Source organism: Podarcis tiliguerta (assembly GCF_965153285.1).
Source record: "Podarcis tiliguerta genome assembly, chromosome: 2".
Taxonomy (NCBI): domain Eukaryota; kingdom Metazoa; phylum Chordata; class Lepidosauria; order Squamata; family Lacertidae; genus Podarcis; species Podarcis tiliguerta.
The window spans coordinates 35815170-35840715 of NC_139535.1; the positions used below are offsets into that span (position 1 = coordinate 35815170).

Consider the following 25546-nt stretch of genomic DNA (forward strand, 5'->3'; position numbering starts at 1 on the left):
CATTCACCACATTCAATGGCTATTTTTATGGCAGAATTGTGCAAAGAAAGCACAAGCTATAGCAGCAGGTGCAAAACACAGCTACTTCAGAATTCCATCTGTCAGTTTTAACGGAAAAGATTCTCGAAAAGTCAAATGTCAGTCAAAGTCTCAGACATTTGAAGAGATGGATGACTAGGACAGATAGGCAGAGCTTCAGGTATGCATACCACTTTCCCTCCATCCCATGACTAAGACTTGAACGAACTATGCAAAACAGCTATGCAAATATGTTCAATTTGTATTAATTTATACATGTCACAGATTTCAGCTTTTCATAGCAAAGAATTTGGAATGCTTAGAGGGTTTTTTAATCAGCGTCATCACTGCACACACAACTCTGATTATGCTTCCACTGTTTACCAACAACAGCTAGTTAAGATAGTTAACAACCCACTGCTTCACTGCTATCCAAAAGCATGAAGCAATTTGGTGACCATAGCAACAGAGTCAACGACTTCCTTCTATGCAAACACTGCCAGTCTACTGAATCATCCTAAGCAGAGCTCACATTAGCCATTAGGCTAAGTATGTTAAAAAGCATGGATCCGGCAAAATAAGGTTTCGTATTCCCTGAAAGCATATTGGATAAGAGTGTTACCTAATCCACCATCCTCTTATTGTGTGAAAAGGGGGCAGTGGCCATATATCCAGCTGTGAAACACACACACACACACACACAGAGAGAGAGAGAGAGAGAGAGAGAGAGAGAGAGAGAGAGAGAAGCCCCGCACACAAGGCCATGATCCACAGTTGGCATTACTCAGAGTACATCTTTCTCCCTAACAGCAGCATGGAAGGATGCAGTGGCCAGCAATGCCCTTTGCCACCTTTGGCTACTGCACCAGCTACAACTGTTCGTAGACTGGGCTAGACTAATTACTGCGGCACGTTCACTGGTCAATGCAAGTTTAGATAAGTACAATACACTTTATTTGGGGCTGCCCTGAAAACTACCACTAATGTAAAATGCAGTAGTTAGGGTGCTAAGTGGGGCATCCTACTGTGCACATTATACCACTCTTTAAATATGTTTTTAAAACAGCATAAAATAAACAATTTATCAGCAAATCAAAACCGGGGTCGTGTGCACTTGTGGCAGCCATCCTGTTTTTTTGTGCCTACAACAGCTCTTCTCAGCAAGTTTCCAGCTGACTGGATGCTATGAGTGACATTCAATGGTGTTTTGCTTAGAGTAGGCCCATTAAAATTAATGGACCTAACTTATCCAAGTTAAATCATTTCAAGGGTTCTGCTCTGCATAAAACATGGCTGAATACAAAACCTAAACTTTTATACAATGCAAGCTTCAATACAGGTTGAACAGGGGCTTACAAAATTGTCATTTCTGTTTGTGGTGCACACCAAGAGCATTTCCAACGGCAGAGAATAGCCACCATGGGCACAGAAAACTGCAGCCACCACCAGGTGCCAATTATAGTTACCAGCTAAGTACCAGCTGCAACACACCGCATGGGAAGGTAAGAACAATATCGCAATCTGGGATTCTGACAAACTGATGACAAAGAGATTGCTGGCAGTTGTAAACTTCCAGGTTCTAGTGAAAATGTCCTAAAGCAATGAACAACTTCCTCTATCTCTGGTCCAAAGTCATGGTACACTTTTTGGGGACCAAGCCGGCCCACCCATGAGGCAAGGTGAGGCAACCACCTGAGGCAGCAGAATCCAGAGGGAAAGCAGATCCCAACGTAGATATTTATTCCACACCTGTCCCCAGTGTAGATATTCACTCACACCTTCTTCCCTGGCAGGGAGTGGGACGTAATCTTGTGGTTCTCCTCAGGTGCCAGAATGCCTTGGGCCAGCCCTGGGTGGCGAGGAGTTGTTCAACTGACACACTGAAACTCAGTATATCTATTTCAGACAGTAACTTGCTGTCGCTGTCATGGATAGCATGACAGTCTAACAGCTACTGATGCAAAGCCAGCGTTCAAAGGGGGAAAAGATGAAAAGAAATACAGTATGGGAGGTTTTCTCTCTCCTTTGTTCTCTTCAATGGGCCCGTGGAATGAAATGTGTAAATCTAGTCCCTTGACAGAGGTTGAAAAATGTGAACACCATCACATTAATATACTGTCCCTTGCAGGAGCCTATAAATATATCAGTTACACAAACTACAAGAATTTGGTGCTGGACTCAACTTAGCCCTTTAAAAATTATTCACTTGGAACCAGAATGAGATACAGCCTACAGCAAAACCAAGCAGGAGGGTATTTCTTTATTTTAAGAGATTAGCAGTGTCACTTTCCAAGCATCTTTACTGACAGCCACCCTTCCCAACAGACAGCAGTATTTATACGAGTGTTAGCCTGTTGTCCTGGAGCACAGCTCCTTTGCCAAGCAAAGGGGGCATCAAACAACTCAGGTCTGCTGTAGAGTTTCCTATTTCTATCATTAATAAAGGCAGAGAACAGCTGGCAGTGAGCCAAACTAATTATAAGTTACCTTGACCTTCTGAGGGTAGTTAAGCACAGCTCATAATTGGTCTAGCTTTTCCAAGCCAGATGAACTCATTTTCAAACCTGCCTCAGTTTTGAAATTCTGATCTATACTTTCTCAAAATAGCACAAACACCCATTCAAATTCTTTGCTTACTTTTTCTTTATACAGCATGATCAATGTGCAATGTTAGCAAACAAAAAAAAAATCCCTATCCCAAGGGGTTTTAGTCTCTTAAATTTAAAGGGGACTAACAGATGGACAACTAAAACAGATCCTGTGAGCCCATAGGGTTGCAGAGAGACTTCTACTCCAAGGATAGAAGGATAAACACTTGCCATCCATTACTCAGTAATCTAAAGATCTTACTGTCCTTTCTACATTTGAACATATATCTTACCATAGTCAATCTTGTTTGGAAATCTATGTGGGCACATGGGCGGCCTATATTAGGATTGATAGTTATTCTTAATGTAAGCCAACATAGTTTCTTTTCTCTTAGACACACACACACACACACACACACACACACACGGGATGAAAGAGGAAAGCTAGAATAGAAGAAGCAAGGGTAACAGAGACAAATGCAGTCACACACACATGCATTGCAAGTCTATCCCTTCACAGGCAGGGAGTTACATGCACACTATGGTCCTCATGAACACATGTGTACACACACAGCTTCTGTGTTCACTGGATTCCATTGGAGCTAATTGGAGCTTCCTTCCCAGTGTAAACAGCTTCTGGGGATATCAGTTTTCAGGATATCAATTAGAGTGAAAAAAGTTAAGATATCAGCTCTACACAAAAAGTTTAATTTGCTCACTCACAGCTATTTACACTATTTTTTCCAAGTGTGCATGTAAATTGCATTCATACAAATTTAATACATCACATCAAGTTTGGCCCTTAGCCTTGATAACAGCTGGGCACGCATACCAGTGTGTTCACTGCAGATGTACATTCTGAGAAGAAATTAAGGAGCAGTGTCCCATTTCTCTGCATCTCTGCTCCAGGCAGATACCACTAACGCCCTCATCCATGTAATTAAGTTTGTCAGAAAACAAAAGAGCGGGGGAAGACACCTGTTGCCATAACAATGAATGGTTCCGTCTCTGCACCCCACCAAATATACACACAAAGTTCCAAGAGAGTTGGTGAGGAAACATAATTACTGTGGAAAGGAACAGTCAACACACATAACACTTATCTGTAAACATCTAGACAACAGTTTCCCTCACAATTTTTTCCTGCTTCCTTGGGAAGGCTGGCACTCTGCTGTCCCATTCAGGTTGTGTAACAAAAAACTTAACCAGGCACAAGGCCCTGAACCACTCAAAGCCACTTCAGAGGTTCATTCATCAGGTGAATAGGAATGAGAACCCTCACTTATCAGAATCACCATTCCCATAGTGGAAACCCTTTATGCAAGAACTGAATCCACTTCAGAATCGGTCAATCACAGGCCAACATGGGAGCACAAAATGATGTCATCAACACTGTAGATCTAGCACCACACACTCCCACAGCCAGCACTTTGTGTACTACAGAGAATGTCTGAAAGGGCTTTCATTACATTTAGGAACATATCCATTCCTCTTTTCAAATGTAGACTTTCTTTGATCACCCTCTTGTTCTTTGCAGAAGGTTTGTGTTTCACCAGAAATTCAACAACAGGTGGAACATAAATAAACAAGAGCACAAGACAAAAAGCCTTCCAATCTAAGCCTCTGTCCCAACCATTATATACCACACTTTGTTCTGGTTCCTTACTCTCAAAGGGCCCTCAAGCCGGTCATGGTTGGGTTATGTGCAGCCATAATGGCAAATACACTGGCTTAATCATGTTTGTCTGTCATTCTTTCCTCCATTTTCTCTGCAGAAAATAAACTATTGTGAGATGGGAGCTTCTACCCCTGTTATCAAGGGCTTATCCCTGCAGTGTGTATAACTGAACAGATTGCAGAAGCCACCTTTGCTTCGACCTTTTGCTTCTTTACAATAAAGACCTGGATTTGAGAGGCTCCTCACAAGGCCGTTCTCACAAATGCAGTTCTTATACAGATCAGGCTGTAGGAAGCTACTGTTTACAAAACTTCACCTGTGCAAAGCAATAGTATTTAGGAAAGGGGGTAGTGATTCCTAAACTATTCCCCCTACCCTTAGAACATTTACAAATTGTTGCTGATCTTGTTGGATCTCTTAATCATTTTTCTGCTGTTGAAGCAGCTGCAATGCACTGTGCTAGATGCTATACAATTTTTACTTTTTATGTCTTATATTGTGTGTTATTGTATTGCAATTTGAATTCTATAGAACTCAAATTTCAATACAACGAACAAATTGCAATACAAAGTGCTTCCATAATAGGTGTCTGGTGTAGAATTACCATGCTTCCTTCACTCAGTTTACAGGGTATCCACAGAATATCATCATCCAACTATTGCCATGTTCCCTGTCATTGTATGTTCTCTGTGGCTCTTCCCATCCTATCAGTCCACAGGAAGGTGCCTCCAGACCGTCACAGTTTTGTGGGAGGGATTCAAGTGTATACTGCAATTTTAGGTTTGTGCAAGTCAAGCACTCAGAAACAAGTCTGCTTTCTAAGTACCTAACTTTTAACAGTTAAAAAGGTGATGGAGATCTACACTGAAAAGTGTGGGATAACAATTGACAGGAAGATGCACGAGCTTGGTGCAAGCAAATCAGGAAGAAAGCTCAACAAACAGAAGAGCAGAACAGGTGCAGAAATTCTTAGCACCATTCTTCCATCTTTTTCCAAGGGTCAGTTTTGACATGCAAAGTGACACAGGGGGCAGAAAAACCTATCACAGTGGTTACAACCTTGGCTGTGGGCACCATTTTATAACCCCATTTGTTTATTTTTAATTAGCTGTGTGGAGAGCTCCTACTTCTGTTGCCACAATGCCAGGGATCCCAGTCCCTCAGCCTCACTTAGCTACATTTTTAATTCCTTTGCTGCCACCAATTCCCTCACAAGGCTTTACAACCTCCTAGTACTGTGAATCTCCATCTCTGCAAAACCTGTCACCTAGCAACCACTGCTAAACAGGCTCATAACATCATAAGGCCTCATGGCAGTTGCAGAGGTCACCGACTATATCTTCCTTTAAAACAGGCTTCCTCAACCTCGGCCCTCCAGATGTTTTTGGCCTACAACTCCCATGACCCCTTGCTAGCAGGACCAGTTGTCAGGGATGATGGGAATTGTAGTCTCAAAATATCTGGAGGGCCAAGGTTGAGGAAGTCTGCTTTAAAACAATAACAAACAAACAAACAAACAAACAAACATTATATATTCTCCATCAGCATTAAAACACTTTTCCTGATATTTTTAAAGCACTATAGTGCTATATCTGATGCAGTCACACAAATTAAGAAATAATTTTAAGAAACTGCTTCTAGTCACTATCATAAACCACACTGCTAAAATAGCAGTGATGGGTAAAGGCTTTGACACAAGGAAGGGGTGGTCTTACCTTAGAATTAATGCTCTGGCTGCCATGTAGTGCCTGTGAAGGACCATGGCACCCAACACAAGAGTTGAAATTGCAAGAGAAGGGAGCGGGGTGTGCTGCTGTGTGCACACCTCCAGTCAAGATGCAATAGCTCTGCTGTTTGTGGAGGTCAGGTAGGAGTACACCTTAAGTATTTAGCTTAGGAGATCTTCCTTCCTTCCTTCTGATAACCTTAACCTAAAGACAAATGGTTCAGCAATAAAAACATTTCAACACACATACACACACACACTGCTCCTGCAGTTCAGTCTTGCATGCATACAGGCACAAGTACAATTTTCGGTTGATTTTTGTATGACGCCAACCATGATATCCAGTGCCTTCCAACTGCCGGATGAAAGAATTGCCATCCAGTCATCCGCTAATCCAAAAAATTAAGTGGATTCTGACAGGCTGAGTTTTCCAAGAACCTGCTGACTTAGTTGAACTCTACTGGCCTATATGCAGAAATTGTTCTGGATGTTAGCTTAACAGGAAGCACCTATGATAGATTCAATTTGTTTCCATTAGGGAGGATCAATTAATCTTTATTATGAATAGCAAAAAGTGCAACTCTTGCTCGTGGCCTCCTGGCTAGTGCTTCATTCTCTATACTGTATTAAGCCTCCTCAATCCGTGTGTCAAATATCCTCATGCAGAGTGGACCGCATCTGAATCAAGTACCATAATAATGCATGCTTACAGAAAGAGTAAAGGATGAAAACTGTCATCACATATAAACCCCTAGGGTATAAACCAATTCCAGAGACATCCATCACAGTTATCCGTGCTTAAGATTCAGGATTCTGATTTCACACCAAGATGTAAATTATGAAAAAGGGGTCAACAGTCAGTTCTTCAACCAGTGTGTTTCCTCCAGCTTTGCTATTTGAACAGAAATAGGGCATGCCAGCAAACTGAACACTAGTTAGGCCATCAATCTTGTGCCTTTCCCATCATGTGCAGACCTCAGAGCTCGGCACTGGAGAAGAATCAGGATTTCATGTGGCAAGGCCAATTCCAAACCAATGCCCACAGTTCATATATATTCTGCAGGAAGAAGGCAGGTGCAACTACCTCAGAACTCTGAACTAAAGAGTCAAGTAGTCTGTCAGCCACAACTTAAGAAACTATATGCTTACAAACACACACCAGCTGAAAGTCCTTGTGCAGCTTCAATTACTCTCAATGGAAGCAAAATTATTCCACCTGTAGTCCCTTTTTATCTACGGCTGTCTGTTCTCTAAACAGGTGCTAAGTGCCAGTGCTGTTCATGCAAAGTCACAATGAAAAAAGGTATAATAGTTACATATCAACCAACACCCAAGAGGAAAAGTCTGCCTTTATTTCATTTCTCTTTACTATCTCACTCAGAATCTATCACACTGCCCTAATGAACAAATAAAGGCAGTGTTGTTCAGTTGTATTAAATTCCTGTTAATTCACAGCAATCCTCAATGCATCTTGTAATAAATGAAGCGAGGACAGGAGAGATTGCTCGAAGCAAAAATATTTTTTTAAAACCCACCCCAGAATAGAACAATTTTAAAACAGCATCTGTATAAGCATTTACCAATCTAGCACAAAAGTTTTCAAGAATGAAGAGGTTTCCAGTGATTCCAAAAATGCTATGAAAATAACCACCTGGAGCATTTTTAATGGAAAGGGAGAGAAAAAAATGTAACCAGTTAACAAGTATGGAATCCCTAAATGAAGAATTTCATAAGGAGGGCTCTGTTTAGGAACATAAAAAAAAAGACTGAAAAGATTTACCATTACCTCCATATGATATATCTGCCTTCCAAACACTTAAGCCAAGATTCTGAGCATGTCGAGAGAGTAAAGACTGCAGTTTCTCCATTATAACCTTAGAATGCTGAAGTCAGGGAGTTGGACCTCACTTGGACTAAGCAACTTTTGTGAGGATTGCTAGAGCATCATCCCAAGTCATTAAAAGCACACATCTCCGGTTCCATTTCTCTCCTGGTTCTTCTATTGGCCAAGATGCCCTTTTGGGCTGGTAAAGGAAGCAAAAGTTATCTTCTGCCCTGTAGCAGCAAGCATGGGTGAAGAGGTAGGCAACAGACATGGGGAAGAACACACCAAGAGAACTGAAGGAGGATTTCTGAGACTGCAGTTCAGCAACTCCACAGTTTACCATGTTTTTTAAAGCATCCTTAATCCTAGGCACAACCCAGTGCTTTTATCTCCATGGGGAAACAGATTCCAGCATCACTGGGGATTTTTAATACTGTACTAGCATAGCAAAGTGCTCAGAAGGCAGCTATGCTCCAAGAAAATTTTTTACATGCTATGTTTTTCTAGAAGTCACATTCATGATATGATCCTCACTACTTTGTCTTAATTTTATCCCATTTCATAGAGCAATTATGAAGAAATTTTCATGCCACACAAGACTCAAGCTTGAAGTGTCTATTCACAACTACTTTCATGGTCCTCTCAAATGCACTAGTAGAAGACAAGGCCTTTTACAGCTACTGTTGATAAAAAAACAAAAGAGGAAATATGATTATGGGTATATTTTGCAGTCTAATATAGAGGTTGCCAAAAGATGAACACCAAACTAGCATTTGCAACAGTTAATGAAAGATTTAGCCAAAAACAAAACAAAAAAACCACCACCTAACCACCAGAGAACATATTTCCCTGCTATATTTATAAGCCTGTATCAAAAACAATTGCCTTTCTACCATTAAAGCATATTAACTCAGCCAAGTTTTAGAGATCTGATAATATATACCGTACTTATTGTTCTGGCAAGACAAAACAACACAATCATATGTATGACACAAAGAAAGCAAACCCATAAAAGTCAGTGGTGCTTACTCCCAAGTAAGTGTTGTAGGATGGCAGACCAAAGTATTATGTCTGAAAGCTTATTTTTAAGAGCTAGATATTCAAGAATCTACCATGTCTTTTGGAATGAACTTTAAATTGCCTACATTAAATAAGTTCCAATTCCTTCGCCACTGAAATGATGTGTGTTTTGTAGAAAATTATTCAGTGGCCTAAATTGATTGGGGTCCAATTTAGCATGTTGATTTAACTTAGTGGAGAAAACTGAAAGAATTATCCAATGTTATTTTTACAAGCTGTATAAACACCTCAGTTTTCTCTAATTGCCCAAAGTATATGAAATAAAATATTCGGTTATGGAAAAAAATCAGCAGAACATATGAAATGCCCAGTCCTATACAAGCCTACTCAACCAACAGCATTTATTCATATATGGTAGTTTTAATGTAGCTTAATTTTATTTTTACTTACATAATTGTGATCCTAAAATATTTACAATTCAACAGCATGCAGTTCCTTTATATAAATTAAATACAAGAGAAAATGGCACTAAACTGTTAATATACTGATTTTAACACGCCCAAATAGTTATGCAATTATATGCTTCCAAGGAATAGGTCACCTGAAAACAAAGTTCATTATAAGTTTGAAACTGCCCAATCTGGTACCATATCCATTCATGATGCTACGGATTAATTTTGTGATAAAGCAATGCTTTTTCACATGATCCTTTTCCACAGAAAAATGCAGTAGTGAAAATGTTCCACCCCACTTATTTTCATTAGCATTTATTTTAGTGCATCTATTTAAAGGTATTACAATCCAGTGTTCAGATAACATACAGAGGAGAGCAATGGGGATGGTGAGCCCATTGGCCTTCTTGTGGAGACTGACTTGTATCAGGTTGTATCCATAAAAACCCCATGGGCATTTTAGAACCCTGGAAAAATCAGGGTGATAAGGCACAGGAAGATTCTGCAGATACAGGAAACACTCCACAAGGTCACCCTCCATGAGCTATGTGGGACAACAACTAAGGGGGAAGAGTTAGGATACTTATCCTCCCTGTCCGTCTGTCCCCCCTAGTGTTCATAAAACATAATTCATAATGCCTCCCTAGCACTTTTGCATCAGCAAAAACTGAACCCCCAAAGTACCTGGTCCCATCTAGTCTACTTTTGTGCTACTACAGTTTCATTTTTTCTACATTCCAGCCTGTTTTGCAAATTTATAACATCTAGGGTTGGACTATACTCCCTAAGCATGGTCCAAAGGTGCATGGGGCTGCCACGTGGTTCTCTGTTCATAAAACTCTATCCTCTCATGAATGGACACAATTAAGAAAATCACTACGGTAATCTAAAAGATTTAGACCACCAGATTTTGTAAGAACTGCCATAAACCATACCGAATAGACCAATGTGTTCTCACTTACACTGGCCTCGTTCACATATAATGGTAACTCAAACTATGACTTATTTGGACCACATGAACACACCAGTTCTTGCTCCTTTCTAGTCCTTTTAGCACAGTGTGGCATGAAAAACTGAGCTCCCTGATACTCAAGCTCCATTCTTCTTATTCAGAGTGCAAGCAACTAAATAAACTTCACAACTATTCTTCACAAACCCACCAAAGACAAGCACCCTGGTCCATCTAAAAAAATAGACAGAAGTTGTGCTCTTTTCTTTCTTACATATCAGCTCTCTTAGAAATGCTTTAGTCGGCCTGGGAGAAGTTCCTGGATGATGGCTTTAGTGGGTGTTTAATAGTGGAACTACATAAATCCCATTAAAGCCATCAGAAGTAACGATGTGGCTGCACTGTCCACCTCTGAAAGGAGGCTGTGTTTCACTGTCTGTGACTTTTCTAATGAATGAGGAGAGTCGGAGATCTGTCAGGGTTTGAACTTTAGCACTTGAGTACACAAAATGGCAAGTTCACTCCAGGACTATGCCAAATGGACAAATGTTTACAAAACTACATGCAGACAATGATTTATTATTATTATTAAAGATTTTCTTGTTTTACAGAAGTGTAATGTCTCTCATATTTTTTTCAGGTAACATTTTTACAAATCCATTTCATTTGTTGAGACATTAGGGGGAGGGGGGGAAGAAGGGGTGGAGGGAGGGAAGATGGGTGGGGTCGGGTGGTGATGTTTCTGTTATACTTAATGTATGTAGGGTTTGGTGTCAGCGTTGCTTGTGCTCTTCACTTGTGTTCCTTTGGTGGTGAGAGAGGTGCCCATTTACACCACAAAGAACTCATAACCCACCTACTTTCAGCAGCCAGAAACACCATAACTAGACATTGGAGAGACCTGTCAGGAGTAAGCATGGACCAATGGTACCAAATAGTATGGGAAACAGCCCTACTAGAAAAATTAACCAATAAACTGAAACTGACACGGGGACAAACAGAAGATGACGCCTTTACCCCGGTATGGCTCTCCTTTATCACATACACAGCCCAACAAGACAACGACAATAATCCACCAACAGCATACAAATCAATATGGCTAACCTGATCCAAACTCACACACGAAAACAAAGATCACCACAGCCAATCACAAACAAACAACCGCATCCTAGGCCAGACAATGATATTTTTGAGAAGTTTCATCTATATTGAAAATTGCCTGCTTCGTCTTTTTCATGAAGATACAAAATTCTTTTCGGGGAGGGGATCCAAGTGCCTAGAATTTCATTTTTCCAAAAACAAAAAAAAAGCCTGTTCTGAGATCATTTTTTTTATTTTAGAAAATTAAAAATGCCTGCCACCATAAAAATGTCACACACTGGGGGCTACTGCTAGGGTGGGCATCAGCTGAATGAATAGCTGCAGGAGAGGTGCAAATGAGAATAGCCAGAGTGGGCACAGCACCCCTACAGCAGCTCATTTTTTCCAAGAGTTGCAGTACAGTTATTTTTAAACCTCAACTACTAAGAAATATGTTTTCACAGATGGATTTCTTTCTTTTTTCCCCTTCCTTTTTGATGAGCATGTCTTACAAAAATCCCAAAGATGTTTTATTTGAATGCACATCCAAATGTTTAAAAGGTGTCCCATGTTTTCGGGTGGTACGGCAGGTAGGGGAGAAACAGAGATTAGACATACAGAAGCAAGTCTCACCGGGTTCCAACATTACGTGACTAACTGCCAAGGAGGGATGGGAGCAAAAGATTGGGTTCAGATAGTATCGAAAGGCAAATCTACCCAGTTCGCTCTTTGCAAAGCACCGTGACCCTTCAAACTGCAGACTTCTCCAAATTATGCAATGCAGTTCTCTAGAAAAAGCAATGCGTACTAAGGTAAATGCATATACAGCTGCATACTGTATGTTAGTGAACATGTACACAAATAAACATTTTGGAAAATATAAATATTATAGAAATATGATTTGCAGAAATATGTACATAAGGCAAAACTGCATATGAAAATGTATATTAACAGAAACTCACACTAAAATGCTGGTCAATTTTTATGAGGACTTCAAAAAAACAATTTATAAACTGTTGCGGAAATGTGGAGAACTCAACTCAAAATTGGAAAAATGAGAAAGAGAGAAACCCTAAGTGACAGATTTGCCCAGCCCTAAAAAGGTAAAGGTAAAGGACCCCTGACAGTTAAGTCCAGTCGCAGATGACTGGGGTTGCGGCGCTCATCTCACTTTACAGGCCGAGGGAGCTGGCATTTGTCCGCAGACAGTTTTTCCGGGTCATGTAGCCAGCGTGACTAAGCCGCTTCTGGCGCAACAGAACACCGAAACCAAAGCAGTGCACAGAAACGCCATTTACCTTCCCGCTGGAGTGGTACCTAGTTATCTACTTGCACTTTTTGGTGTGCTTTCGAACAGCTAGGTTGGCAGGAGCTGGGACAGAGCAACGGGAGCTCACCCTGTCGTGGGGATTTGAACCGCCGACCTTCTGATCGGCAAGGTTTAGACTCAGTAGTTTTGCCCAGCCCAAGTAAATTTGCCGACGAATGAGTGAAACCATTCAAAGAAACAGAATCTGGGGGCTTTTCATGAAAGCATCTGTCCTCAAATTACTGGGATAATTTCACAAAATTTTGGTCGAATCAATTTTGTTCTTCTCAAAGTCTCTCTTGCAGATTTTGATCATTGAGAAGCGGTTAGGGGAGACTGTCCTTTCATTTTCTGCTATCCATCCCCTTCCAACCCTGCTAAGAGAACATTTTAACAACCTTTGGCCTCCTTTTCCATATTCTTACCGTGGTTAGCCATCTTGGATTCAGGATGGGATCAGGGGAAGGAGTACCCAACCTACAGAAATCAAATGCTGTTTCCTGAAACTGGAGGCAAGCAGTATTTGCTAAAGACTTCTAATTTGTCATACCAGCAGTTGGAAGGTAAGGATTTCCCATTGTTTATTGTGGGAGAACCTCAGCTGAATTTAGGCAATGTGCTACACAAGAAAGAGTTGAACTCCTTTGAGTACTGACTGTGTGTGTGTAGCTTTTTCCCCAGCCAGAACTCAACAGAATTCTGTTCTGGCACCTCTCAGGTGGGCACCATTGCCATTATCAGAGAACAAGGGAGGCATTCATGGAGAGTTCCGGCACCCCATTTTCTAGAAAAACAGGAATGTGTGTACATTTCCAGTGTACTTTCTGTATTCAGGTAACACACTTGAGGGTTTGCAGATGTCCTTGTTAAAAGAAAAAACTGGGGAGGAGAGAAAGCTAAAGGACTCTCACAGAATACCCCAGAGAATGTTCCACATCTGTTTCATAATGGTATCTTTTCATGTTTGGATCTGGCTGCACTAAGTGTGCCTTCACTCGCTCTGTGGGGGTTTTCTGTTTATAGTCTAGTTTATCACTTGATGGTTAATGGATTACAGAGCACAGATTCACACTTGAGCTCCCTCCTTTATAGCTCCTGATACAATGGATCAGAAAACCACCATTTAATATAGCCATAATATTTGTCAGAGCCTATTGAATGCCTTGGAGCCTTCCACTGTAATAAAATGCGTGCATGTTTTTGAATGTATGCATGCTGGCTGTCACCTACTCTGTACTAGATTTCTCCTTTTGGGGCAGGTACCTCCCATCTACATTGCCTTTATCTCAAGCCAGCCAGGCATATTTCTCTCCTGGAAATAATGTGCAAACTTCTGTTTACCAAACCTCTCATTTTGATCTAGCATTCTGCAAAACATTGCAGCCTTCTGCTCAGATGTTGAGCCCCATCCCTAGTACAGGGGGACATGCCTCTTCAATTTTCTCTCATTATCATTTTCATATGTTAGCTGTTCTACTGCCAACATGCTGTTTCTATTAGATTTCTCTCCCCTCCCTTCCTCCTTACTAGCCTACCTCATTTTGGAGGAGTCATTCTTTTTAGGGAGTCTGTAACTGAGACCTAAGCATGATATGTATAGAGAGTTATTTTTGTGTGTGACAGTACCTCCACGTTTTTTGCTGCCCATGGTAACCATTTTGTGCTGGTATCCATAGCACTTTTATCAAGATATGAGCCCCAGCATCTCACTTCTCATAAAAAATGTGCTAGATACAAATCTTCAGAATTATCTTCAAACAACCCTTTATCTTTTAACATAGAGGTGAACATAGGAAGCTGCTTTATACTGAGTCAAACCTATCTAGCTCAGTGTTGTTGATACCAAGAGCAGCTCTTCAGGCAGGATTCTATCCCAGCCCTACGATGCTGAGGATGGAACCTGGGACACTCTGCATACGAAAGTGATGCTCTTCTACTGAGCTATGGCCCCTGAGGAGTTTAAGATGACAAGTTTTTAAGGGAAACACCCAATTTAGAGATACAATCTGGTACAGACAAAAAGACACCATAACACCACTCACACTGGCTTTCAAAGAGCTTTTGGCTAAAGCAGTACTTTGAAACAAGGGCTGGGAAGTATAATGCAGTGTGTGTGTGTGTGTGTGTGTGTGTGTGTGTGTGTTTTACCAATTTTAGACCATGGGGTTGGAAGGCTGCCATCACTGCTGTCAGAACTTCAAAAGGCAAGAGGGCTTTTAACTAAAGGTTTTTGGACCCCTTTCCTGAATGTTCAAGATTGCAAGGAGAAGGCTTCTTCCCCAAACACTAACTGCATTGAAAAATACGTTCATATTTATATCCCACCTATCGATCTGTTATGAACTACAGCAGCCAGCAGAAGAAATACAGAACCACAACTGGCCTAAACTGTTCCAACTGCAGGACAGAACGCCACCTATGAACCAGATGGTTTGAGTCCCAGACTTGAGCTGGCATTTGTAGGATTTACTAGAGATTATAATGCTGTCAAGTTTTGGCAAAATTATTATTTTTAGTTTAGGCCTTCAGAGGAAAGAAACCATACAGAAAACACAGAAAAAGAGAACTGCTGCCATTACAACACTGCTGCTGTCCAAAGATGCTGTCCAACTTGGCACCCCATATCATGTCCATTATTTAATATCTGACCTCATTTTATTCTAGGCCTAGTTCTGTCTTATCACACCTCGGCCTACAGGCCCTGCTCCATTCCATTCCACTGTTTCCAGTTGGCTGAAGCCAAAACTAGTAGGACTGAAACATTTGAAATTTATATGAGTCTAACAGATTGCAAAACAGTATTTAGGGGACACTTTCCCCATAGATTCTAATAAACTTTTTAAAAATTGCTTCATAACTGACAGAAGTACTTATTTTCAAAATCACAAACTGCAAGTGCCGCCTTTAAAGATATCTCACCTTCTTTCACATACAGAAGGAAATGACCATTCTAATGTTGGTCTACATCTGTAAGTTATCTTTAAAAAAAAAAAAAAAGGCTTCTTGCTTCAGAACCAAGTTATGTAGCCACATTCAGGAGTAAATGTAAAACCTAGGAAGCTGCCTTATATTGAGTCAGACCATTAGTCCATCTTGCCCAGTATTGTCTACATTGACCAAGACCACAAAAACAACAACTGAGAAGCAGATGAGGTTGCCTGGACAAGAGGAACGCACCAGGGTTGGATGGAGTGCCCATGTTGCTCTCTGCCTGGAAGCTGCTTCAAGGACCCCTTTCCATCCCAACACCTTTTCCTGCTGGAGATCCTGGCAGGTTTCCTTCTGCTGGCAAAGCAGGTGCTCTAGTGTTGAGCCAAGGGGACGCTCCAGGTGTTGCACGAGGACTCCAACGCCTGATAGGTGATTTTTGCGCCCTCACCCATGGGCCTACACTGCAAGCGAGGGCCAGTTTTGCCTGCCCCTGGGTATGCCTCTGCTGGTCAACCAACTGCAATTCCTTCAATCAGGTGACAATTCCAGGCTTTACAAAGAACTACACATTAAGAAGATGGCAGGAACCCTCAGTGCAAATGTCACATCCATTTTGGGGTGGCCTGATCTTGCAGGGGAAGGCAAGTGAACAAGCAATGCCGCTTATGCTTTCAGCCACCACCACTCAGCCCCCATTAATCCTAAATTTCAGCCTCTATTGGCTCTGGTTCTTCGAGTTCTTGACCCACGGCTCCCATTTGGCTCATGTTCCCAGCCTCATACTCCAGTGCTTTCCCAACTTCTTCAATTTAATAGTGGCTCGCCGCCAATCAGCAATTGTAAGGGCAACCTCAACCCTGCCATCTCCAAATTAAGCTTCTTTCTCTGAGCTCCCAGTAGCTGACCTGGTAAAGCACCTTGCAATTTTAGATGCACAGACCATTCCTGGCCCTCAGCATTAAGTTATCATTAGCTTATACATTTCATTAATGCAACATATATCATCTTGTGTTGATGCAAAGAGGTAAATAAGCACAAAGAATGCCCTTTTCAGGAAGGAACAATTAAAAGCTTTCCTTTCCAGGTCTTCGTTTTCGATGCTGGATTGCTCACTGCCTGGAATAATCAGCTACTCTGTAATTTGGTGCAGAGTTTTATAACACCATGATCAAAAGCCATTACACAAACAATCCTCCCCAAACTATTTCTTTGACAATTTCCAGGCGCCGTTACATTTCACTTCATCTTAAAAGCCACCTTGTGAGCATTAGGAACAGAGCAATTAGCTATTTTATGCTTACAGGCTTAGAATCACACAGCAGGTGAGAATCTGATCATCTACTAATCTAGTCCACTGGACTGAGGCTGGTTCCCTTCTGTGTTAATCTACATCCACCTCCATGCAAGAAAGGTTACATCCGCATCATGCATCTAAAGCACTCTTATACCACTTGAATGATTGTGGCACACAAACACACACACCAAGAATCTTAGGAACTGTAGTTTGTTCAGGGTGCTGACCTTACAGAGCTATAACTCCCAGCACCCTTAAACAACGATGATTTTGCCATCCAATGGCATGGATTTATAAGATGAACACAAGACCTGATGACAACAACAAAGACACCACAGACAAATGGTGAAATCTGGAAAGACTTGTTAGGATGTAAAAACAATTGTGAATATACATATTCTACACACAAGCTTATTATCATGCAATGGGAAATGCATGCAGCCTATATTTTTGTACCTTGACTATTTTTTATTGTTAGTGTTAGACTTGTTTGCATGAAAAACTTAAATAACTTGGTTTTAAAAACAAACAAACACAAACTACAGTTTCCAGGATTTTTATGACTGTTAAAAGTGCCATTAGAATAATTAAAATGTATGGTATAGCTGTAACCAAAACTGAATGTCACCCACACAACAACAACAACAACAACAACAACAAAGAATGGGTGTGTGGGCAAACAAGGCACCTTGTGCTAGAGGCACCTGTACAGTTTAACAAAGTTTAGACTATAGCTAGTTTAGACTATTTGCTTCCTGACATCTTCAAGGGAAGTTTCTCTCACCCCAACCATATTGTGAAGGACCGAATTCAAACAGCAGACTATGCTACATCGATTCCCTGCTCTTGATCTACATCAGTAGCAGCCAGGACTGAAGAAACCCATTGAATCCTCATGGCCTCAATTCATGCAGCAAGTTCTGCTTTATGACATAGCTAGAACAATGCACAATTGCCACAGGGTGCCAATCCCCATTGCAAAAATAATGATCAGCACAGTAACAGCAGCTGTGAACTGAAATCACCCATCGTCACAGCTTAAAAGTTCCCTCACATGTATGTGCAACAGACACTACTTTCCAAAAGTACAAGACTGGAGAGCATGTTGACGCTAAGGAACCATTGCTCCATGTTATAAATTCCTAGAACAACTTCATGCAGAAATTTGTCTTTACCTAGTACAAACCACAATATACTTTGCCCTGCTCATACCACAGCATGCAGTAAGCTCACACACACCTATGCAGGGTCATAAGACACAATGACATGTAGGTAATACACCAATATCTGCACATGCCTTCCATGTGACCATTTTGTAACATGTAAAACAACCTGTACTTATCCCAAACTATGAGTTAATTGACAGTTGTTTCGATACTAGCATACCTTTCCTAGAATTCAGTCCAAGGCAACTATCCATAAATGCTGTGCAAGTGCTTGTCGAATGTCTAGAAGCAGTACTAGCTTGGCTGAGAGCCAATAATCTGAAGCTGAATCTCAGTAAGATAGAGATGCTGTGGATGGTGGTTCTCATGTCCCGGAATTAGGTAGTCATCCTGTTCTGGAGAGGATTGCACTCCATCTGAAAGATCAGCCTGGAATTCCAGCCTGTGTTTCACTTTGTCACTATACCCAGGTGGCCTCAGTGGCAAGGAGTGCCTATTCCTTGAAATGATTCACTCAATCAATCATTTTAATTGAGCATGGTTTTGGCTTTGGAAAGGCAGCATACAAAGTGGACAAACCACATATTAAAAACTACATTACTGCAAACACAGAAAAGCAGACATAAACAAAAAGCAAGACATCAAAAAGCAAACAATCAAACTGAACCACTTCTACACAAACCTTAAAATCCGAAATAAATATACAAAAAATGAACAGCAACAGCAGCAACAACCTCCCCCAACAAAAATCCCCAACCAATACCTCAGTCCAAAATTCTCTTCAACAGCCTCAGCTTTTGCAGCTGGAGTCAGTCAGGGCTCTGCCCTCCCAGGCCAGGGGGGAAATGGCCTGCAAGGCACAGAGCAGGTATTCCAGGACTCACAGCCTGGTCACCATGATCCACACTCTTTATGGAGCTTTACAGTGCCCCCACACTGACAAATTTTAAAATGGACTTTGAAATCCACTTCCAACTGCTTTTAACTGACATTTTAATGTTCTGTATTCAATGGCTGCCTTGAAAAAAATAATGCCCTTGTTTATACTGAAACTGATATTTAATGATATAAACAATTTTCTGCTGCTATCATAATATTTTCAGATGGCAGTTTTATGGATTACAATATTTCATAGTGAAATGTTATCTTAAAATGTTGTGAGTCAACTTGGGAGGGTTAACTCTGAAAGTGGCTTGTAAATAAGTAAATTATCACCTGCCTTCCCCCTACCTCCAGCCACTAGTCACAATGAAACCAAAGGCCACAAAACAGTAGAAGGCACATGTAGAATTCAGCCCCTCTCAGCAAGCCTCCCCCCAAAGCATATCACCTGTACTGCCCATTACCCTAGGATGAACAGTTGGACGTGGCAGATTCTACTAACACTACAAAAATAAAGCAAAGTTATTCACAAACCAACAGCAGCCACAATAGGGAATCCAAGTGCTACAGGTGATGGCATCTAGTTAACATTTTCTCACACTTGTCAGAAACCTTCTCCTTCCAGACAAGCAACTTAAGATACAGAAGCCCCCTTTTCTCACATTCCAAAAGCATGTAAAATCTTTGGGACCTGCCACAAAATACTTCAGCTGTTCCACAGCCCCTCCCACCTTCACATCCTGCTTGTGGGCTTTCCAGAGACATCTCGTTGACCACTGTTGGAAACCACTGTTGGAAACGGTTGGATCATTGATCTAATCTTGCAGGCATCTTCTTATGTTCAGTTCAAGAATTAAATACTCTGCCAAGTCAGCTCTCTTAGCAAAATGCTTGGGCTTTCTTGTCATCTGAACGCCGGCTCAGATACCAAAGACGAGAGACACATTAAGTAAATAAAAAGACCCAGTGCAATAACCCAACAGCAGAAATGCATTCTTTTATCTGGGAGAGGAAATAAGAAAGAGAAGTCTTGGATGATCAAAATGAGTGAACATCGGAAAGAGTTTTCGAGCAGTCCATAGCAATAAAAGGTTGAAGGATAAGGGATGAGGCCACATTCTGTGAACCATATTACAGACCCACTGGTATATAGAGGAGGAGACGTCCAAAACTTGCCATGGGTGATAGCAAATGCTGTATAATGTAGGACAGATATAGCTCAACTGTGGTCCTCTAGACGTTGCTGGACTACAGCACCCATCATCCCAGCCCACTGGCTGGGACTCCTAACAACTTCTGAGGTTAGCCACCTCTGATTTAGAACAACTTACTGCAGGCCCTCACATCAGGCCCACCAGCAAAATGCCATCCATGTAGATCATGTGATCCTGACTCATGCAGCAAGTTGCCATCACAGTTAGCAAGTCCTGCCTCATGTACCCTGGGAACACCACTGTTAAGCACTCCCCTTTGGTTGCCAACTGGCTCGTCTTCAACTGGGAGTGGCTATTTAGATCAAGAGCCAGCTTTACGGCAGAGCACCAGCCCCGAGTTAGTATGCACTGCAACTATTTAAATCCAGGGCACGATAATATGAAAATTGCCCAAATTATACACAAACGGCTGGCAATTAGCATACAGCAGCATGTGTTGTGACAGTTGCATCACTGTTCAAAGCGAAGCACTTAAGACCGAAAATGCTGAATTACAACAAACAGATACACAAGACCAAAGATCAATTCCCAGTCCCAAAAATACCCCTTTTCAGAAGGTCTGACAATGATCCAAGAAGCAGTAGGGATGAGGAGCCTTAGGGCCAGGGGAGAAACAAGACCCTCCAGATCTCTCCGTTCCTAGAATGAGAGAGTTGGAAGGGATCCCAAGGGTCATCTAATCCAACCTCATGCAACGCAGGAATCCATTCAGCTCTCAGGATTCTACCCAAGCCATACCGCCTGCCCCCCCCCCCAGCCTTCCCTAGGCTGTCTCCATGCCCTCAAGTCATGGGTGTAGCCAAGAGGGGACAGTGAGGGGCAGCTGCCAACCCCCCATCAAGAAAATCAATACAAAATAACTACCGTATTTTTCTGTGTATAGGTTTTTTCATCAAAAAATTAGGTTTAAAATTGGAGCTCGTCTTATACAAGGGTAGTGTTGAGGGGTGTTTTCTTAATTTGGAGTCCCCCAAAATAGGGGGTGTCTTATACATGGGAGCGTCTTATACACAGAAAAATATGGTAACTGAGGTGCCCTCCCCCCAAAAAAACATAAAACCTGACACCCCTCCAACATAATTCCTGGCTACCCTCATGCCTTGAGTACTTTGGCAGGCTAAGATGTGCCCTTTAACTCTGATAACACTTTGGTTGCCTGAGTAGGGACATGGGGGCGAGGTATAGACACGTCTGACTGTTGCACGGCTGGGAGCCGGAAAGGTAATAATCACCTCTGTTGCTCCTCCTCCTTCTGCTTCTGAGCACGCCCCTGGCTGGCATAGAGAGTTGGGGTGGAAAAGGTTCCCCTCTCCTGCTTAAAAGCATCTGGGAGATGATGGGGTGGAACTCACCTTGAAGGTGACTCAACCAGTCTTAATTCTGCTGCTCAAAAGAGTTCCCAGGTTTTAATTCAGTGCTTCAATTAATATTGTGCTTAGTGTGTGCATTCTGATTATTTTTATTCAGAAGCTTTCCAAGTGTGCTCTGGGAAGAGGAAATAAATCTGAAAGCATTTCTTCTCAATATAAAATTTAACTGTATTTAACAGAGGAAAGACCAGATCCCCATAGCTATCCCTAGTCTTAAAGCTATGTAGCCCTTTTAGAACTCTCTGTGTCTCTCTCTCTCTCTCTCTCTCTCTCTCTCTCTCACACACACACACACACACAGAGAGAGAGAGAGAGAGAGAGAGAAAGGAACACTGCAAGCTACTCGACTACTAACAATGAAATAACCGCTGACTAAAACACAACATTATGGCAACAGCAGCAGATTAAGAAGTTTCCTGTAGGAACTACTACAGGATATCCAAGAACAATTATATGGGATAATATGTTCTCTTTCATTTTAATCTGTCAGATCTTGCCTCTATTGAAGTTAATGGGAAAATTTCCACCAACATGCAAGAGTTCCCAGATTTCATCCTGTCTATTTTGGCAAGGGATATCAAACTGCAGCCCTAGAGACTCAAATATCTGTAAAATGGTCTAGTCTAATGCCAACCTTCCCATCACAGACGGTGATACCCAATGTTAATCGGAGTATGGATCTGCTCTGTTAGAGCCACTGAAATCAATACGCTTAAGTCATTTGATTGGGTGGGTCTATTTCATGTGGGACTTAGCTGGATAACATCCAAAACTATTCGTTACAAGGACTGTGGTGCTTACACAGATAGTCTTCTCTTGGTTTTACTTTGGTACCTCCATGCCTATATGTGCCATATGATTTTATTTACGGATTTTTAAAAAATATTTTAGTTTTATTTTATTATGTGAACATATACTGCATGAAACTAATATTTTCAAAGGCCACCCAATGACCATTTACTGAAGGATGGGCTAGAACGAAAAACGTAATCGACACGCACCACCTTGAAAGTTGTTTTCTAGTACTTTATTAAGTCCTTACACACACACTCAATGTAATGTAGGCTTCCAAAAAAACAAAACAAAATCGAACTACTTGATAAATAGCATACATATCGTCTTATGACATTATGTCACAATCACAGGAGGAGCACCAATGGTTGGTGCAGATGGTAGAGCTCACCATTAACTTTGCCATCAAACACCCCCACCCCAAATCTTTTGCTGGCACTACTCACCATTCAGCACTGAACATGCACATGGAAAGCTAACCAGACTACTTGCCCTTTCAGCATCAGTCCATCAGTAATCCATGGATTAGCAAAACAGACGTAAACACTGCTACTTCATGTCATGTCAGTCCCATAGTAAACACTACAATGTGTGGGGTGAAGTCCGCACCATGTTTCACGTTTATACTGCTAACGGGCTTTGATTTTATCAATGAATGAGAAGGAAGAGAGCTCTGTTTTTCTAAATGCTTGATAAAAACCAAGAACGCAATGTGGTGCGTGGGTTTTATGTTGCACTTCGGGGTGTTGCTTAATGGACAAGAGGAGAGAGATGAGGCTGTGGCAGAAAACAACAGGCCGGATCCCACCAGATTAGAGCCAAACCTTCATCCAAGGGTGTGTCATCCATAGGTACTGGTGTGGAAGCAGAAGAGATACCCAAGCTTCCTTCCTCCCTGTGCAGAGCCTCCAGCACCGATCAGCTGAGATTGCTTGTCCACAGCCCTACCCATTCCCCTGGGTTGTGTAACCTAAGAGCTAAGGCAACGAAAGGGGGGGGGGTGCTCTGTGTAGTTTTTAAAAATAAATGAAAGATAGGCTTAAGACACAGGCATATGAAGAAATGCAGACCCTTTCGTCTTAAATGCTATTTGACGTGGTGGGAAAGGCACCACATCAAGAAGCATCATTCTACATATGGGAGATATATACACACACACATGTATAAATCGACGCCTACATACTCCATCTATGCAAATGCAAATCTAGCCAGCCACATACATATCGGTTATATACAGATGGGTGCCCCCGCCTACACCGAAATGGGGCTTTAATCGAAGGACGGCACCATTTATCAAGCCATTTCGCGAGAAGACTCCAGACCTCGCCGTGGTGAAGATTTTTTACTTTTTTTGTTTTTTAAGTGAGGCTCTTACTCTGAACCGAGACTGTTAAAAAGCCACCATTCACACAACTGCAATGCAGCTTTTACTACCCCCACCGCGATTCCCACCCCCCAACCGCACGACCTCTGCCGTCCACAAAAGCGAGCCATCGGCAGCCAGGGCTTGCTCGGACAACGCAAGGGCTTTCACAATAAGATTAGCGGTGCATAATAAGATTTATAACAATGAAAATGGGAGGGTGGCAGGAGAGAAAGGGGGAGGGGAGGGAGGCTGGGGGAGGGGAGGAAAAGGAACCGGGTGAAAGTGAGTGTGAGAGAGAAAGAAAGAGAGAGGTACAGCTTCCACTCACCTTTTACTTGAGTTTCATATTCTGCTATGATCTCTTTGTCTTTCTTGAACTTTGCTTGAGATGACATCTTCGGGAAGATCTACCAAGATCCCAAGGATTTTTTTTTCCCCACCCTCCTCTCCTCTTATCTTTTCTTTTAGGAGGAGCAGAAAGTCTCTCCCTCGGCTTGGTCTGCTCCGCCGGATCAGCTTTGCAGCCTTCTCCGTTTCTCACTTTGCTGCAAAGACAACACAGCTTCTCTTCTTCGCTCCCTTCCCCGGCATTTGCCTTCCGCGACCGGCGATCAAGCAGCAGCAGCAGCAGCTTCAGAGAAGAAGAGGAAGAAGAAGAACCTGGCAGATCCAATAATCTACAGCTATTGCCCTTGTACTAACAAGAGGAGTGAATGAAGCGCCGGGGGTGCGGGTGGGGGGAGAGAGGGAGGAGGACGAGGGTGTGTCACCTGCACCCAAGTAGCCTTCAAAGAGACGTTCTGTGTTGGAGAGGACGATTAAAAAAAAGAAAGAGAAGGCGGCGATCCAATAAATCAATCAATAAATAAATACACAGCCAAGCCCTGGAAGCAGCTGAGGGGAGGGGAGGGGCAGATCAGAGAAGAAAAAGCAGCAGCAGCAGCACACGCAAAGGTTCCTCCTTCCTTAGCATGCAGGCAAACCCAGAGCAAGGAGGAGCGGCGTGAAAAGCTCTCTGGCTGTAATCCAAGGGAAGGTCAGGTTGCAAAAGGGGATCGCATCCCCGCCTCCGCCTCGACCCACAGACATACACTCCCCCCCTTTCCAAGCAGGCTCGAGGCTCCCGATGCCGAACGGGGAAGGTGACAGGCGGCGAGGGGTGGGGATGGGGGGGAGCAAGCGCCCGAAGTTAGTTTGGCTGCTGCGAATGCATTGGCTCCGCTCTGCGGCGCCGGTGCACGGAGCTGCTTTTGACTGCGGGCTTGAATTAAGTTCGCTCCACGTCACGCACAGGCAAGGCCCCGCCTCCCGCATTTTGTAACAACGGGCACTTTGCAGCCTGCAGGGCGCTTCGGCTCACTGCAAGGGGCAGGGAAATCGGCAGCAGCCCCGCCAGCAAAGCAAAACAAACAAACAAAAACGTGCAAGGGGGGAGAGATCTGCGGGAGCAGTCGTGTCTCACAGCAGCGCCTGGCCTCCTCTCCTGCGGAAATAAAAGATTTGGAGGGACGGGTAAATTCGAGCGGGAGGCAAATTGGGTCTAGAATGATTTACATTTTTAAGAAATTGCCTTGATCTCACTATTTGACAGAGGATTATTTTTTTTAGCACCGAGCAGCGTAATAGTTTCCAAGTTAGCTTCGTGCAAAGTTTAAGGCGAGGGCGAAATCAAATTCTGTGTTGCTTTGCCCTTTAGGTGGTTCCAGGTAGGAAGCGGAGATCGCAAGCAGTCGTCAGCTTTTCCGGGTGCACGCTTGGCACGTTAGCTTCCACACTGCTTGCTGCGGGCGGTTCTTTTTTATATATATATAAATAATTTTTATTAGTTTTCCAACACAAATATACAATTTTATCAAAATCTCCACAAATTTGGTTCTTTTTGGACT

General features: G+C 42.3%; 1 protein-coding gene across 3 annotated transcripts in view; it reads right to left on the reverse strand.

Annotated features, from left to right (window-relative positions):
* Positions 1–24924, reverse strand: part of SRGAP3 (SLIT-ROBO Rho GTPase activating protein 3) — a 177895-nt gene extending 152971 nt beyond the window's left edge. The window contains exon 1 of one of the 3 annotated variants that reach the window (XR_014507527.1): positions 23989–24921. Coding sequence is in view for 2 of the 3 variants with exons in the window: in XM_083424765.1 (XP_083280891.1) it covers positions 23989–24055 (67 nt within the window). In the remaining variant the exon portion in view is untranslated. Of the gene's footprint in view, positions 1–23988 lie in introns of all 3 variants that reach the window. The other 2 variants (XM_083424765.1, XM_083424766.1) reach the window with 2 other exon arrangements.
* Positions 24925–25546: the final 622 nt, after the last annotated feature.